This window comes from Antedon bifida, chromosome 6 (assembly GCF_963402885.1).
Source record: "Antedon bifida chromosome 6, ecAntBifi1.1, whole genome shotgun sequence".
Taxonomy (NCBI): domain Eukaryota; kingdom Metazoa; phylum Echinodermata; class Crinoidea; order Comatulida; family Antedonidae; genus Antedon; species Antedon bifida.
In genome coordinates this window covers 10,384,951-10,400,834 of record NC_136231.1, presented here as the reverse complement: position 1 = coordinate 10,400,834, position 15,884 = coordinate 10,384,951, and the positions used below count along the sequence as shown (strand labels likewise).

At 33.2% G+C, this 15,884-nt stretch overlaps 1 protein-coding gene across 1 annotated transcript; it reads left to right on the top strand.

Annotated features, from left to right (window-relative positions):
* The first annotated feature begins 2,560 nt into the window (after window positions 1-2,560).
* LOC144845564 (transitional endoplasmic reticulum ATPase) lies at window positions 2,561-14,509 on the top strand. Its single transcript, XM_078702978.1, has 16 exons — window positions 2,561-2,759; window positions 4,884-4,986; window positions 5,997-6,169; window positions 6,770-6,850; window positions 7,159-7,351; window positions 7,749-7,880; window positions 8,000-8,102; window positions 8,218-8,351; window positions 9,066-9,201; window positions 9,499-9,611; window positions 10,951-11,115; window positions 11,246-11,581; window positions 12,354-12,662; window positions 13,004-13,162; window positions 13,671-13,834; window positions 14,033-14,509. Exons 1-16 carry the CDS (start codon window positions 2,743-2,745, stop codon window positions 14,139-14,141), a joined length of 2,427 nt encoding a protein of 808 aa, XP_078559104.1. The 5' UTR covers window positions 2,561-2,742; the 3' UTR covers window positions 14,142-14,509.
* The last annotated feature ends 1,375 nt before the right edge of the window (window positions 14,510-15,884 follow it).

Here is a 15,884-nt window from a genome sequence, read left to right as displayed (position 1 = left end):
AATACGAAAAAACATAACAAAACTACATACTGTAATGTAAATTTAATAGGGAATGGGCAACCACATAAAAAACACCAAATAGTCAATAGCCAAAATCATTTATAATTTAAACGTGGGGAAAATCCGATTAGAATGACAATAATTTAATTTTGTAAACTAATAACACAAATTTATTTAAGATTTCTGCTAAGAGATCATTTTATTTATACCTAGTTTTACATTTTCTCTCTTTTCAGGAACGGGACGTGCCAGACAGCAAATTTGCTCATTCTCGTTTAAAAGAACAATGTTTCTCATTATCGATCTCCGGAGTACGGGTAATTACTGCTGGTTCTCGTTCCTGATCAAAATGGCGAAAGCTCTCTAATAATAATAATCAAGTTCCTACCTCTTAGATAGATCAGATAATAGAATAAATCAAAAACAATATTTCATTTTATATTGCTTGTTTTTATATGTCTTATACTAACATGTTTTAACGAATAATGAGCTATGTAACACGTATATCTGCAGAACACTATATATAATATGTGGTAACGTTAGCCCAATCGTTGTATATAAAATAATAATAATATAAAATTTTCAAGACGTCAAATATAGACGTTATAAATACGTCGTCAGTGGTAAAAAGTTTGTGATGTAACATTATCAAACTACGATTTGAAAATGTATCTGGTACGTTATAATGAACGTTACTAATTCGTATGTGCGAAAGTCATAATTACGCCTTACATACGTTCATCATTAACATCATTGAGAACGTTAAAAACACGTAGCAAATACGTCATTTACAAACGTTGCTGTTAACGTAGAAGGCACGTTCCTAACACGTTATTTGTGAATATTTTTAAACCGTTATAAAAACGCGTTGCATACGTTATGTATGAATGTTATTTTGGACGTTAAAAACATGTTGCGAATACGTCATTTACAAACATTACATAAAACGTTAAAAAAACGTCTCGGACACGTTTTTATCAACGTTATTGCAGAAGTTGTAAATACGTTTTGAATACGTTATTTATGAACATTATTGAGGACATTCAAAATACGTTATAAACACGTTATTTTGAATGTTATTTTGAACGTTATAAAGTCGTATAAAAAGGTCGACATTTTTTCGTTCGTGCAACGTTATTGTAGAAGTTAAAAATACGTATTTAACACGTTATTTCTGAACATTATTGAGGACGTTCAAAAAACGTTATAAACACGTTATTTTGAACGTTATTTTGGACGTTATAAAGTCGTATAAAAAGGTCGACATTTTTATATAACCAAAAAATAACGTAATTATAACGTTACCAAAACGTAAAATTGTTTGCTGGGATATGTCTATCAATAATCTGAATGTGAATTTTGGTCTAATTACGAACTGACACGCCTTTTTTTATTTCGGAACCTATGAAAATACTATGCAAAATTAACAATAGATTCAGGACGACCCAATTAATCCTTCCAAAGCTCATAAGAAATTTTGGCTTTAGCTCAGGATGTCATATTTACGAAGCACGGGAAATCGAATGTTTGCACTTCATTACAGTGAACTTAGAACAAGTTTTAAAGGGTTCCCACCAAAATCAATTTTGTGCAAAATCATATTGCCATAGATCAGTTTTTCGTCTGTAATAATAATAACTGTATAACTATGGCTTTTTATATGGGTGTAATGGAATAATGATCAGTATCAAAAGTCTTTCCAATGAGACCATGGATGTCTACTGTTTCAGTGTGCAATGTTTCGGAATCCAAAATGGCCGCTTTCCCCTGGCCAAATTTACAAAATTACATTCTATGTTTTTGATACCCTTTAATGAACAACTGTATTTTGTTATTCTCTATGGATCAAATAAACTGATTTGTGACTTGTGTGTGCCAAGTTTCAGAATGTTTAAGGATTTGTTCCCACGCCTTAGTACTGGAATTTTGGTTTTTGGGTTACTACGACTTTGGGAGTAACGCCCTACCCCCGGAATATGCACAACTATAGTTTAGGATTATATTTTTTTCTGTACGTCAGTAGGCCATGGAATATGGCCACTTAATGTTCTTAAATAATAGTTGAATGTTGTTTGATTGCGGATTTAATTAATTGATTGATAAGCTCAGAATCAACTACAGAAGGAAAACTGAATCCAATCATAATATACATCCTCACAAAACAGAATACTTTATAATTAAACAGAGCATGATTTCAAAGTCAAACTATATTTTACGCTACACAAAATGTTTAGGCTACTGATTATTCTCAACACGAATAATTGAATAAATCATTATTTCTTAAATTATTAAATAGAATATCAATAAAAAAAATACATCATTTAATGAAGAAAGAACAATAATCAAAACTGTTTCGTCAAAAGTCGAGCGGCGTTTTTGTAAGAAATATTTTTTTTTTTTGGTTTCACACATAAACAACGACAATACAGGTGTCACTGAAAAAAAAATGATGACCCGTAAGTCCCTAAATAACACGTAAACACTGTCGATTGGTTGGCTCGACATCATCAACGACAACGGCGTCATGTACCTGGAGTAAGGAAACACACACAATCAACACACCACCACCAAAAAACCAACTACACACCGTGACACAGCAGCTTAGCAGCTAGGCCTACTCCACTAGAGAGTGTGTGTGTGTGTACGTACGACGTGTGATTAGCGATCGTGGACTAAAAAAGGACGTCTGTAACAAAGAAACAATTTATATAGATCAAAAAGCGAAAAATACGTATTTAAAACATGGCATCAAATAAAGAGTAAGTTAAAGTGTATTTCAACAACAATGTGAATGTTATTTTGATTTTATTTCAACGTTGTTTAATAAATATTAGTTTCTTTTTTTGAATTTACAGCAGGCCTAGCCTTCTTCTAGCCTCCCTATCATAATCTCTAGCCTACATTCTACTACTAACTAGGCCTAGGCTAGGCATAGGCCCTTAGTAGGCTTACTACTACTAGGCCTACCCTAGTAGGTTAGGCCAGTGGGGTATCCTACTTTGTACTTAAATAGTTATACTAGGCTAGGCCTACTACTACGATTTTCGTCCTACGGAAGCCATCTTGCAGAAGATGACAAACAAAAAGTCATGACCAACCGAGGGAATTTCCGGACACGATGTTAATTTTTAAATCTTAACTCCTGTAAAAAAATTACAGTATTGTAAAATGTTTTTAATAGATTGGCCTACATCTACAAGGCTACATCACTGATTAAAAAACAAATAGAAAATGTTTTTTTAATGACAATATAAATTATAATATAAATTAAATGCGTTTGTTTTGATGTTTTTCTACATTGGTAAACACTTTATTTAAATTTATGTAAATATTTATTTGAGATCAACTATTTTTTATTTCAATTTCATCCAACCAACATGTGAATAATGTGGATTTAAAAGATCGTTGTCGTCTAGCGAGTTTAGCTTTTTGTTTACTGCGAAACCCTCAAACGACAGTGACGTGACCTACTGTACCATTTTCTCTTATATGAGGCCGGCATTACTGGCGAGAGGTGGACACATCATCCTATTTATATGTTTACTAATAGGCCTACTTTCATATGTGAATTTATACACATATTCATATTATATAATTCCTTGATAAATCCTTAGAAAGTCATTATTTTCCGTTCATATCACCTAATCCATGTACCTAAAATGCTACCTATCACCTCATGTGTTCTCCATTTAATGGTTCCATGAGAGATTCTGGCACCAAGAGATCAACACATCTGGTATAGTTCATTAATAACGGGGGTGTCTTTCTTTTAATCAATTATTGCACTACTGTGTTGTTCAAAAAAATGTATTTGATTTTTTTTTTTTTTCAATTCAATCAAATCATTTATTTCGACCAAAATCAGCAAACATCAACAAGTGTGTACATTATACAAAAAAAATTAAAATGACAACAAAGTATCATTTGCTACCTCCCTAAACAGGCAATCGCATAATCTGAAATCATGTGACTGACCATTTGACTAATCAGGTTTAATATACACTGGGTTTAATGTGTGCTGTGAAGAAGCTTCCAATGTTAACAATGCATGGATGACTGGCTGGCACATGGTTTACTGTGCTCTTAGTATTTCCGCATGGCTGGATTTTGAAATACGAGTATTGACTGGGATTTTCTATGGAAATTTTAAAAATAACAAATAACAAAAAAAAAAGGAGGCAGGCGGGGACGAGAAACAAAAATAAATGCTTGGAGATCGACAAATAAACCTTTTAGTGGGCCGGATTTTATGCTTTCGCCAAAATGATTATTTGATTATCTATTTTATCATATGTCATCGCCAAAATGGCTAAAGCAGCCGTTTTATTTTTCACCAATCTGGAAACGTTTTCACCCATGGCGACTTGGCGATCGGCCAGTGCGAGCCCAGCCACCAAAATGTTTCGTTTTTCATGGTCTTGCCAATAGAACTTATAATTAAAATGATATAAAACATTTTGAAAAAAGTGCACTAGCCCTATTACTATGAATATTTAAAATGAAAGCTCGCTGATTGCAGCAACCATGGCTTCTGATTCATTGTAATTATTTTCGCCTAATAAAAAAAACTCGTTTCCACATTTGTATAGCGCCCTCAATTTAGAAAATATTTCAGTTTCACCTACAGAGGGCTCACTACTTTATGTCGCTATGAAACAGCTGTGCTGTATAATCACAACAATGTTATTAAAACGATTAAAATCAATATCTAATCGGATTTGAGCATGGTTCAGGACATTTTAAGTGTTTCAAAATTGTTCAATTTTGATTTATGACTTCTACCATTTATGTGGTGTTCTGAAAGAGGAAGAAACAGCTGTTCAAAGCGTCCAGTTAGCTAAGTAGTAATAAGACATTACTCAGACAAGTTGTTGTTTTTTCAGGCAAGATGTTTCAACAGCTATTTTGAAGACAAAGTCTCGGCCAAACAGATTGATTGTAGAAGAAGCCGCCAATGATGATAACTCTGTCGTCTGTTTATCACAGGTAACAATGGCAGTAGAAGTATGGTTCACTACCCATCTATTTAGCCTTCCCAAGTAGTAGATAACAAAATTAATTTTGAATTATAGATCATAATGTTTGACATGAAATAATTAGTTATCCGCACTTGGTGGATCGCACTTAGTGGATAACCAAAATACAGTAGGCATAGTTTTGACAATATTTTGTAACTTTTCCTACTAAATCGCGCGCAAATGGTATAAATCAAGGTGTTCGTATGACGTCATTTTAATTTGAAATGATGTCAATGTTTTTAAAAATGACTAGGAAAGACTGAAAAATCACAATTCTCCGTGTAAAATAACATAGTAGCATTGAACGCATTTTTTGGTTGGCTAGCAACCATGCAGCGCCATCTATCGTGACATCACACCGCAGAACTCTATGGGGATAGACAACCATAGTTCGAAGTTCACATTGTGATTGATTTTTTACCAGAGACTAGAGCAAATCTGTAATCCATGACATGTATATTTACCTCATGACGGTGGTCAGAGAGTATACACACCACACAGAGAAACTATTTTTTAGGCCTAGCCTGTACTGTAGGGCTACTAGGCCCAATTATGCCGATTATGTTGTTATTAGTTGGCCATCGGAATTGTAATATTTGTAGATTTCATGTGATTGGGTGTTGGGAAGATAGGCTGTATTCCAAAATAAGTAAAGTTTTCATCCAATACAATGGACTTTCATGACGTCTTTATTGTACTTGAGACAATGAATAGAGGTTGTTATTTCAACACGATCGATTATTTAACAATAATGACAGGCATGAATGTGTCGAATCAAAAGCATCCAAAATTGTGGTGTATTTATGGTTGGTACTGTATGCTGGTGTTTTACATATTTGTCGGTTGTAGCTTTCCTCTGTAGTACCCAACCAGTATGTTTGTTTTTTGGGAATTTTGTTTCAATCCATTGTACAGTTTCCAATAACTTAAAAGGTATGATTTCATTGCATCTATTTTGACATTGTATTTGGTTTCTAGGCTAAAATGGATGAACTACAATTGTTTCGAGGTGATACAGTTCTACTGAAGGGGAAGAAGAGGAGAGATACTGTCTGTATTGTCCTCTCAGATGATACAGTCACTGATGAGAAGATCAGAATCAATCGTGTCATCAGAAATAATCTCAGAGTTCGTCTTGGTGACATTGTCAGGTATTATCCATGATATTGATATACCTACTATATTTAAACATTTGCTTACCATCATGTTTTTGCCACATATTTGTTAAGATCCTGACTGTGATCACTCAAATTCAGTAGGCATGGATTTAAATAATAAGCACAATTTTCAAACATATCGACACTAAGTGCTGTAATGTGTAATCACAAAAGCACTGGAAAACATAGTACAGCGCGTAGTTAAGTATGTGTGGTGAACCATGTCAAAGTCTATGGCAACCAGCGTTGACGTGCAAAAAGCAGGTTCGATTTCGACAAACACAATTATTGGGAGGGAATTTTCTTACGTAATCACGCTTTACAAATCTGAACAAGTCAATCTGAAAATATTACTATATACTGATGTTTTTATGAGTTGTTTTACATAGCGCAATGAGTGCCACTTGGATGGAGGATACCGGCACTATAGAAGTTTTCATTTATTATTGTCATCATTGTCATTGTTTAATGTTACACTCCCATACTAGTTGTGGACTAGTGATAAACTGCTTTAATTGTTACAATAAAACTAAACCAGGCTTTCAAATGTAAATATAATAATATATAAATTAATAATGATATATTGTTTTGCAGTGTACAAGGTTGTCCAGATGTCAAATATGGTAAAAGAATACATGTCCTTCCCATTGATGATACAGTTGAAGGCATCACAGGGTAAAAAACACATAATCATTGTGCACAGTATACAAAATAATGAATGTTTATGCAATGGTACAAATAATTTTATGAGGCGAATATAGAAGACACATTTTCACTGAATAAAAATAATTTGATCCATTGAACATTTATTATTCTCTCGTACTCGTAATTATGCCATCTTACTCGGTGTATGAAATAAAATCTAACATTCTATCAGGGCCTTCGTTTATGATGGGATTGTTCTGAAACTTTAGTATATTGAAAAGAACAATATTATTAATTACTGATCATTCACGATTTATAAATTGATGTGTTTATTTTAGGAACCTGTTTGAAGTGTACTTAAAACCATACTTTCTGGAAGCATACAGACCTGTACGTAAAGGAGACATCTTCCTGATACGTGGCGGTATGAGAGCTGTTGAGTTCAAAGTAGTTGAAACAGACCCAAGTCCATACTGTATTGTAGCCCCAGATACTGTCATTCATTCAGATGGTGAATTTATTAAGAGAGAGGTGAATATAAATGTTTTTTACAAATAGCAGAGATCTTTTGCTATCTTAATTGGAAAACTGTACACAGAGAAGGCATACCTTTTCCCGATCGAGCTCGGCGTACCGTTTTTCGATGGAGATAGCGAAAGCTCTCTATCACTATTTCTAGTCTACTAAAAAAGCACATTATTAATATGAACCTATTGTGAAGCTTTTTGATAAAAGCGCTGTAAGCTATTTATTAACATTTGTCTATTGTATAAACTTTTTTACCAATGTATAAACCTGTCTTTAGTTTTATCAATAATATGGTCCTCAATTCATTGATTGCCAAAACATTGCCATTGCTTTATCTTGAGTTTAAACAACTACAATTAGTTTTCACCAAGTAACCTTGTTACATTATTTCATTTGACAGGAAGAAGAAGAGGCTTTAAATATGATTGGATATGATGATATTGGAGGAGTCCGTAAACAGCTTGCACAAATCAAAGAAATGGTAGAACTTCCATTGCGTCATCCACAACTTTTCAAAGCTATTGGAGTAAAGGTATGCGAACTATAAAATGAGTGAACACTGCAAAGAAGTATTATGCACATCATATCACAACAGCGAGAGGCAATTATTGTGTATTGTTTTATTATTTGTGTATTTATTTTTTTTGTTAGCCCCCAAGAGGAATCTTGTTGTATGGACCACCAGGTGTCGGTAAGACCTTGATTGCCAGAGCTGTGGCAAATGAAACAGGAGCCTTCTTTTTCTTGATTAATGGTAAGCCTAATTATTCACAATACATTTAATTTTTTGATTATACATTTGAGATTATTTCAAAGCAAATCTGCTAACCTAAAAGTGTTAACCATCTAGAATTAATTCACTTTTTTAGGCCCCGAAATTATGAGTAAACTTGCAGGAGATTCTGAGTCGAATCTTAGAAAAGCTTTTGAAGAGGCGGAAAAGAATGCTCCAGCTATTATCTTCATAGATGAATTGGACTCGATTGCTCCAAAGAGAGAAAAGGTAAACTTGTCAGAAGTACAACATTTATATGAAAGCTAGAACTTTACATCTTATGTAAATCAGCTGGTTTTTATATTTAAGATGCTGGCTTTTATATTCTATTGAAATAAATAATTATCCACCAACTACTATATAGTATAGAAAAATTAAACTAGTATGGATTGTGTGCACTGATGTCACATGTTTTGCCATAGTACTTAGCAAGCTGACATCTTGATGGGCAAGCATTGTCTTCACTACAGCCCTTTCTGTTGTGTAATATAGAGACTGTCGTCAAAATAAAAACTTTTCTATTATTATTAATATTATTATAGCTGTTCACATTGTGTTAACAATTAATAATTGTATATAATATAACTTGTCTACTCTACAGTTAGTTAATTTCTTTTAAAGATCAAGTAGTCAAGTCAAGTATCATTTGTTGTCATTTTTTTAAAGAAAAAACATAGAAATTCTGTATAGATAATGTCAATGCATACCATCTTGCGTTTCATTTCTTGCTAATACAGAACTTTAACTCTTTTCTGGCAAGTCCTATACACATCACAATGCTTTTATGTTTCGTTCTGGTTTTCCTGCCCACCAAAATGGCGAACGAAAAAACCACTGTGATATCTGGCATCATGTACAAACAATCTATTGAGGAATTATCTAGCAATGTGAAATTTGAAAGAAATACTTTAACCAAAATATTGATTGATTAATTTGTGATAGACACATGGTGAGGTTGAGAGAAGAATTGTTTCACAGTTGTTGACATTGATGGATGGATTGAAGCAAAGGGCTCATGTGATCGTCATGGCAGCGACAAACAGACCAAATAGTATTGACCCTGCTCTTCGTCGTTTTGGTAAGGTGTTTGGTTATGAGGGTTTTTTTTCAATCGTATTTACAAAGTAATTCCAAAATATTTCATTTTTTCTTCATTTAAAAAAAAATCAATCAAAAAAATAACCATGGTTATAGGATATAATGTCAGATAATAGATCACATTGTCTCGTGTGATAGTTAATAAATGTAGTTATAATAAAATAGTCTTATTGGAAGGATAGGGGAAAGGGTGGTATTAGGGGATAGTAGCCTCTTAAACCATAGGATATATTGCCAAATATATGTTGTTAATAACCAATAAATGCATATTTGACAGGTCGTTTTGATCGTGAGGTTGATATTGGAATACCGGACGCTACTGGTCGTCTTGAGATTCTTCGTATTCATACAAAGAATATGAAACTGAATGAAGATGTTGATTTGGAACAGGTAACACTTAAAAATAATGTAAAGAATATCCAGAATAACATGAAATCTAAATTTCATACTTTCAAAATTATTGGACATTTGATGCACAATAAATGTACATAGAGAAATTAAAAACTGGATGCTTAGTTACTTAACATTACGGTTAATTTCCATTTACGCAACTCTCATTTATTCAATCATCTGAACATGTTTCCTTCATCAAAATGTGATTTATGTGAAATTTGGGAGAAAACAGGTTGGTCCGGCTACTACGCCAAACCCACGCATTTCATAATAAGGTCGGAAAAATGTATTTCGTAGACAACCCTACGATGTTTTTTGTGAGGTAACAAGGTGACTGACGGAGAACCAAGTTGTAATTAATCGGAAGCATTTATTAATAAATATTATAATATTAATCGTAATCGTTTTCTTCATGGTGTCTTTTATCTACTCGCCTTGACGGCAAATATATAAATAAATAGAAATTTCCCACGGTAGAGGCATGATGGCACCACACGGTGAACCTCAATGAACTAGTAGTAGCAGTATAGGCTTAGGCCAACTTCTATTCTAAAGATAAAACGTCCAATCGATCCAGAAACGATACCGACATCAAAAGATCGTTAACATTTCTAAATATAGTATCTGAATGTCAATTGTGCACAGACCTAGATTTTTTTGGGTCATATTATGGCAGGCCTGGAAATGCGGCGAAGATCGTTTACCTAGATTTTGTGTCACATGGCATGAAACACGATGCTCTCTCTCTTAAATTAACTGTTCCCACCACCCACACGTTTTTTTTCACTCAAAATTAATTCTGGTCGGGGTTAGCTACAGAATACTAGGGCCATTTTCTTTACACAGTGACATGTTGTAATAATTGAATAGGCCTATGTTAAATCTTAACATGGATTTTGCATATATTTTTTTATGTTTATGTCGGCGTATTTATAATTCGTTAAGCCAAGGTAGGATTAAATAATTTAGCATAAGCTTAGGCCGCCGAAACTCCACTCCGATGTCGATCCGACAAACGATGTCGTCTCGTCCGGCTAAAGTAGGCTAACCACCAAAATGTGTCGTCTTCTACTAGCCTAGGTAGGATTTTTAGGCGGCGCCAATTTTAATTAATGAACAGTACATTGTTTGCATTGTCCATGTGTCCAATATAATGGAAATTACAGTGCTCATATCTTGGCTTGCCTTAAATAAATGTAAAGGAAAAATTTAGTCATACTTTACTGTTACGACGCTAATTATAAGATGACCTTGCCTGCGATACAAAACCGTGGGTCTGAATATACCCTTAAATACGTATGTTTATAATTTAAATATTGTGATGTTTTTATTGAAGGTGTCAAATGAAACTCATGGACATGTTGGGGCTGATCTGGCTGCATTGTGTTCAGAGGCAGCATTACAGCAGATACGTAACAAGATGGATCTGATTGATCTTGAAGATGAACAAATCGATGCTGAAGTTATGGACTCACTAGCTGTAACTATGGATGATTTTAGGGTAAAAAATTTATTTTATACCCATTTCAGAAATACACTACACAGTTAACATGTGTTTTTATGTGTATCAGTAAAATGTCCAGTAGTAAAATATATTTTTTTAACATTTTAAATTTGCTCTTGATTTTTAGTTTGCTCTAAGCAAGAGTAGCCCGAGTGCACTACGTGAAACTGTTGTAGAAGTACCAACTGTTACTTGGCAAGACATTGGTGGCCTAGAGGGTGTGAAGCAAGAACTGCAAGAATTGGTGCAATATCCTGTTGAACATCCAGACAAGTTCCTTAAATTTGGAATGACACCAAGCAAAGGCGTTCTTTTCTATGGTCCTCCAGGTTGTGGTAAAACTCTGCTGGCAAAGGCCATTGCTAACGAGTGTCAGGCTAATTTTATTTCTATTAAGGGACCTGAGCTTTTAACCATGTGGTTTGGAGAATCGGAGGCTAATGTTAGAGATGTCTTTGACAAGGTAAAGTTTTCTTTATATCTGCATAAATGAAACTTAATCATCAAAAGCATCAATATTTCAGTTACTTTAGCCTTGTCTAAGAGAGGTTTAACAACATTGCACTATCATAACACTATGAAATGTGTGAATCAGGCAGCTCTGAAATCTATCTGATAACTGATTAACAATAGTTAACAACAATCATCTTGATTCAAATTTAACTATAAAGTAGCTTTCCAGATAATTGTTTTTTAACTATATATCTTTACTTATACTTGTACTAGTTGTGTGTTCATAATTTATGTATGTATATAGATCTGTATGATCTAATGATCTTTTTAATAATCTGTTGCCTCTAACTTCTCTGTCTTACCAACCATTGCAATACCTCTATTGCTCTGGTAAAGTTGATGAGATATATTTTGCCATAACATTTTTTGACAGGTCGAATGATAGGCCTAGGTAATACATTTTGAAAACATTTCTAACACCTCTTTGTTATAGCGCTGATTTTCAGGAATTGGTGCGCAACACATAAAAATATTCAAATCGTAAAACTTTGAAGCATTTTTTGTTACATTTCATTTAAAAAAACTTTGGATCGATTTTTTATTTTGATATAATAAATGGGCCTATAATAAAATGACTTACTATAGAGTTTAAAGTAGTATATGTCTCAGCAACTATAGACACAAAGTTAGTAGTTACTCCACAGTGGCTAAATATAATTATCATCTTATATTTAAATAATGGTAAAGTTATTTTATTTATATTTAAATTTGATGTTATGTAGGCAAGGCAAGCAGCTCCATGTGTCCTGTTCTTTGATGAGTTGGACTCGATTGCTAAATCTCGTGGTGGCAGTGTTGGTGATGCTGGTGGTGCAGCTGATCGAGTCATCAATCAAGTGCTCACTGAAATGGATGGAATGGGAAGCAAAAAGAATGTGTTCATTATTGGTGCTACCAACAGACCGGACATCATTGATTCAGCTATTCTTAGGCCTGGTCGTCTAGATCAACTTATCTATATTCCTCTGCCTGATGAGCAATCCCGTCTGTCTATCTTGAAGGCTAACCTACGTAAATCCCCAGTGTCAAAGGTAAATGCTAAAATCTCTGTCTCTCTCTTAATTTTTTTGGTGTAATTTAATTGATTGAATTTTTTAGCACAAATTTAGTTTTTCCTGAAAACTAATCTTAAAATTGGCCTATTGTCAATTCAAAGTTTATCCTTTGATTTGGGTTAATATTATCTTGTTGTATTGCTTGAATCTTCATTTGAACTTAAGAATGAACTTACCTCTTAGTCATACCTTATAGTGTTCAAACTATTTGAATAGACACACCTGAAAGTATATGGGCTGTTTTAACTATATCCTGTGGCATGCCAGAAAACCGATTCAAAATGATACACTATAGAAACAAAGAATATTTCTTATAGGATGTTGATCTTGATTATGTTGCTAAAATGACCCATGGGTTCAGTGGAGCTGATTTGACTGAAATCTGTCAACGTGCGTGCAAGTTGGCAATTCGCCAGAGTATTGATGCTGAAATTAGACGTCAGAGGGAAAGAATGCAGAATCCTGATCTTGATATGGTAGGTAGTATAGTATACAAAAAAAGAACGTTTATGAGTGCAAATGGTGTAAATTTTGTACATGAAAGAATAGTTAATAGGTAATTTGAATTATCTCACTGGTTGAATTACTACTGTATTTACGGCCATTGATTTCTTATACACTATCCCTTCACTTTAAAATATATGTAGGCTAAACAATTAAAGCAATAGTGGATATGGAACTTTAGACTTTACTTTGAACTGTTCAGACTTTACGAAAATAAAAGACACTAAAGAAAAATTGTGCTGTATGAAGTGTGCGCAAACATACATACAAAAGTATAAAATGTCAAACTATATTATTTTGGGTGTTTTTCGTGGTGTATATACCCAGTGAAGTCACATGATCTCTCTTCGATGGATCTGCCCCTGAAAAACATGGCCAATCATGTTGTTCTGATATTGTGTGACAATTAAACTGAAAAATTGAAAAAGTTTGCAGAATTAATAACATGATAATAAAATTAATTTTCTTGAAATGTGACAGGAGATGGAAGAAGATGAGGATGATCCAGTACCAGAGATTAACAGAGCACATTTTGAAGAAGCAATGAAGTTTGCAAGGCGATCTGTGACAGATAATGATATCAGAAAATATGAAATGTTTGCACAAACCCTGCAACAGAGCAGAGGATTTGGTAGCAGTTTCAGGTTTGTGACTTGTTTTTTGTTTGGTTGAAAAGTAATTTGATAAAAATTCAACAAAGATGATTATTGTACTTTTACTCAGAACCACAGTCGACTCCCCCTGAAAAATTCACGCAAAGTTTAATAAATGGTAAAGCCTATGTTTGCAATTTTTATAAATCTTATTGATTGAGTTAATGCAATTTTTTTTGTTGAATTTAGGTTTCCAGAACAAAGCAACACATCACAGGGAGCAGGAGGTGGAGCAGGTTCAAATAACCAAGATGCGTTCCCAGAAGCTGAGGATGATGCTGATGATCTCTACAACTGAAAACATGTGCTGATTCTAATCAACATGAACTTGTCAATTATACTTTGTTCATTAATTTATGCAGCAGTATAAATATACAATGGACATAATAAACGTAATAAATTAAGTTATGCTAATTAAAACTGTATAGCTCACACAGTAGTTTACTATATTAACAATTAAAAAGATGGAGTATTGTAATGTTCTTTTTAATTCTGATTTTTTTGTTATGTTAAATGTGATTTTAATTAAAACAATTGTGATAGCTAATGATTATAAAATTTAGAAACTGAAAGATAATAACAATACAGGTACAAAACATAATTGTAGGCAAAAAACAATGTTCTTATGAAAGAAAAATAAAATAATATTGCTTCAGTATTGCAGAACATTCTTGCATTCAAATTTACTGTATTGTAATTCAATAGTTTGATTATGAACAGCAGAACCATTGTGTTAAATATTAGGCTGTGTTTAGACTTTAAACTCAATTACACCTTTAACCTAATATACTCTTGGGACTAACCAGATGAACTGTTCTGACTACAAAAAATGTACACATGTGAAGTAAAAAAAATTACCCAGAAAGGTCATATTTTATGCATTTTTTACACCAATAAGGTCAAATTTCTCCTTACCTTATGGTTAATCAGGTTTAAGGTGCAAATTGAAAAATCCACCTCATGAGTTGGGTTTTTGAAACAGCTGGTTTGTTTACATGTGTAAATTATGAAGTCCGAACGGCTCTTAGTTTTAGACATATTTATTTCATCTTTTTTTAAAATTGTTATTGCTTATAGCATTATCAGCGGATTTAAAAATCATTATTATATGCATAAATATGCATTTATTTGTTAACTCATCTAAACAACTCATTTGACACTTGCTAGTATATGTACAAAATGCAGACATCGACTCAATCAAGGAATAAGTTTTATTATTTCAATTCAAAGGATAAACTTTAAAAATGACGGAACATGCTGTGGGTATCAGTGGCTGGATCTTTGTGGGTACAAATCAAGTAAACAAAACATTGTAAAATCAAAACGATAAAGAAATTGCAGAGCTTTTATAATAATAATAATTATCCTTCTTCAGTACATTTGGGGAGTATTTGGAGGAAAGAATGTAAAGCAGACATGAGCTGCCTAATATATGATATCAGTGCTTTTTTTTGTATTGTTTTATTATATGATATTCTTCCCCAAAGCTTGCCAGTAGCCAAATCGGGTTTCTGTTGCTTTTTGATGCCAATGCGTTTTACTCGTGTAGTTGCAGAGCACTGAATTTGTTCATAAAATGTACTTATTTTGACGCGAAAGATTTAATCAACCTTCTACTAATCGTCAGTGACTTGTCCGTAATATTAATATAGCGAATGTGATTATGTAGAAATCGACTTTCCAATAATTTTGCATCATATTTATTTTGAATAGTTATTGTTATTGTTTGTTCTTATATTGTATAATATTGTTTATTTTAATCCAAACTAGGCCGATTTCTGCATTATAATGAATCTAGAGAAGGTATGCAATCATTTCAGTTGTCATGCGTTCAATCCTTATTATATAAAAATGTACCAATGTAATATTTTCTCACTTTCTCTTTTTTTTTTGGCCAGAAAAAGCTTTAATCCATTTCCTAGCAAGGAACAGTTAGGCCTACAGTCATTGGTTTGAAAGCAATTGTTTTGGTTTTTTTAAATAAAAAACAAAATTCAATGTTAATTTATAATACATTTTTGTTTCAATCAGATTTAGGCTT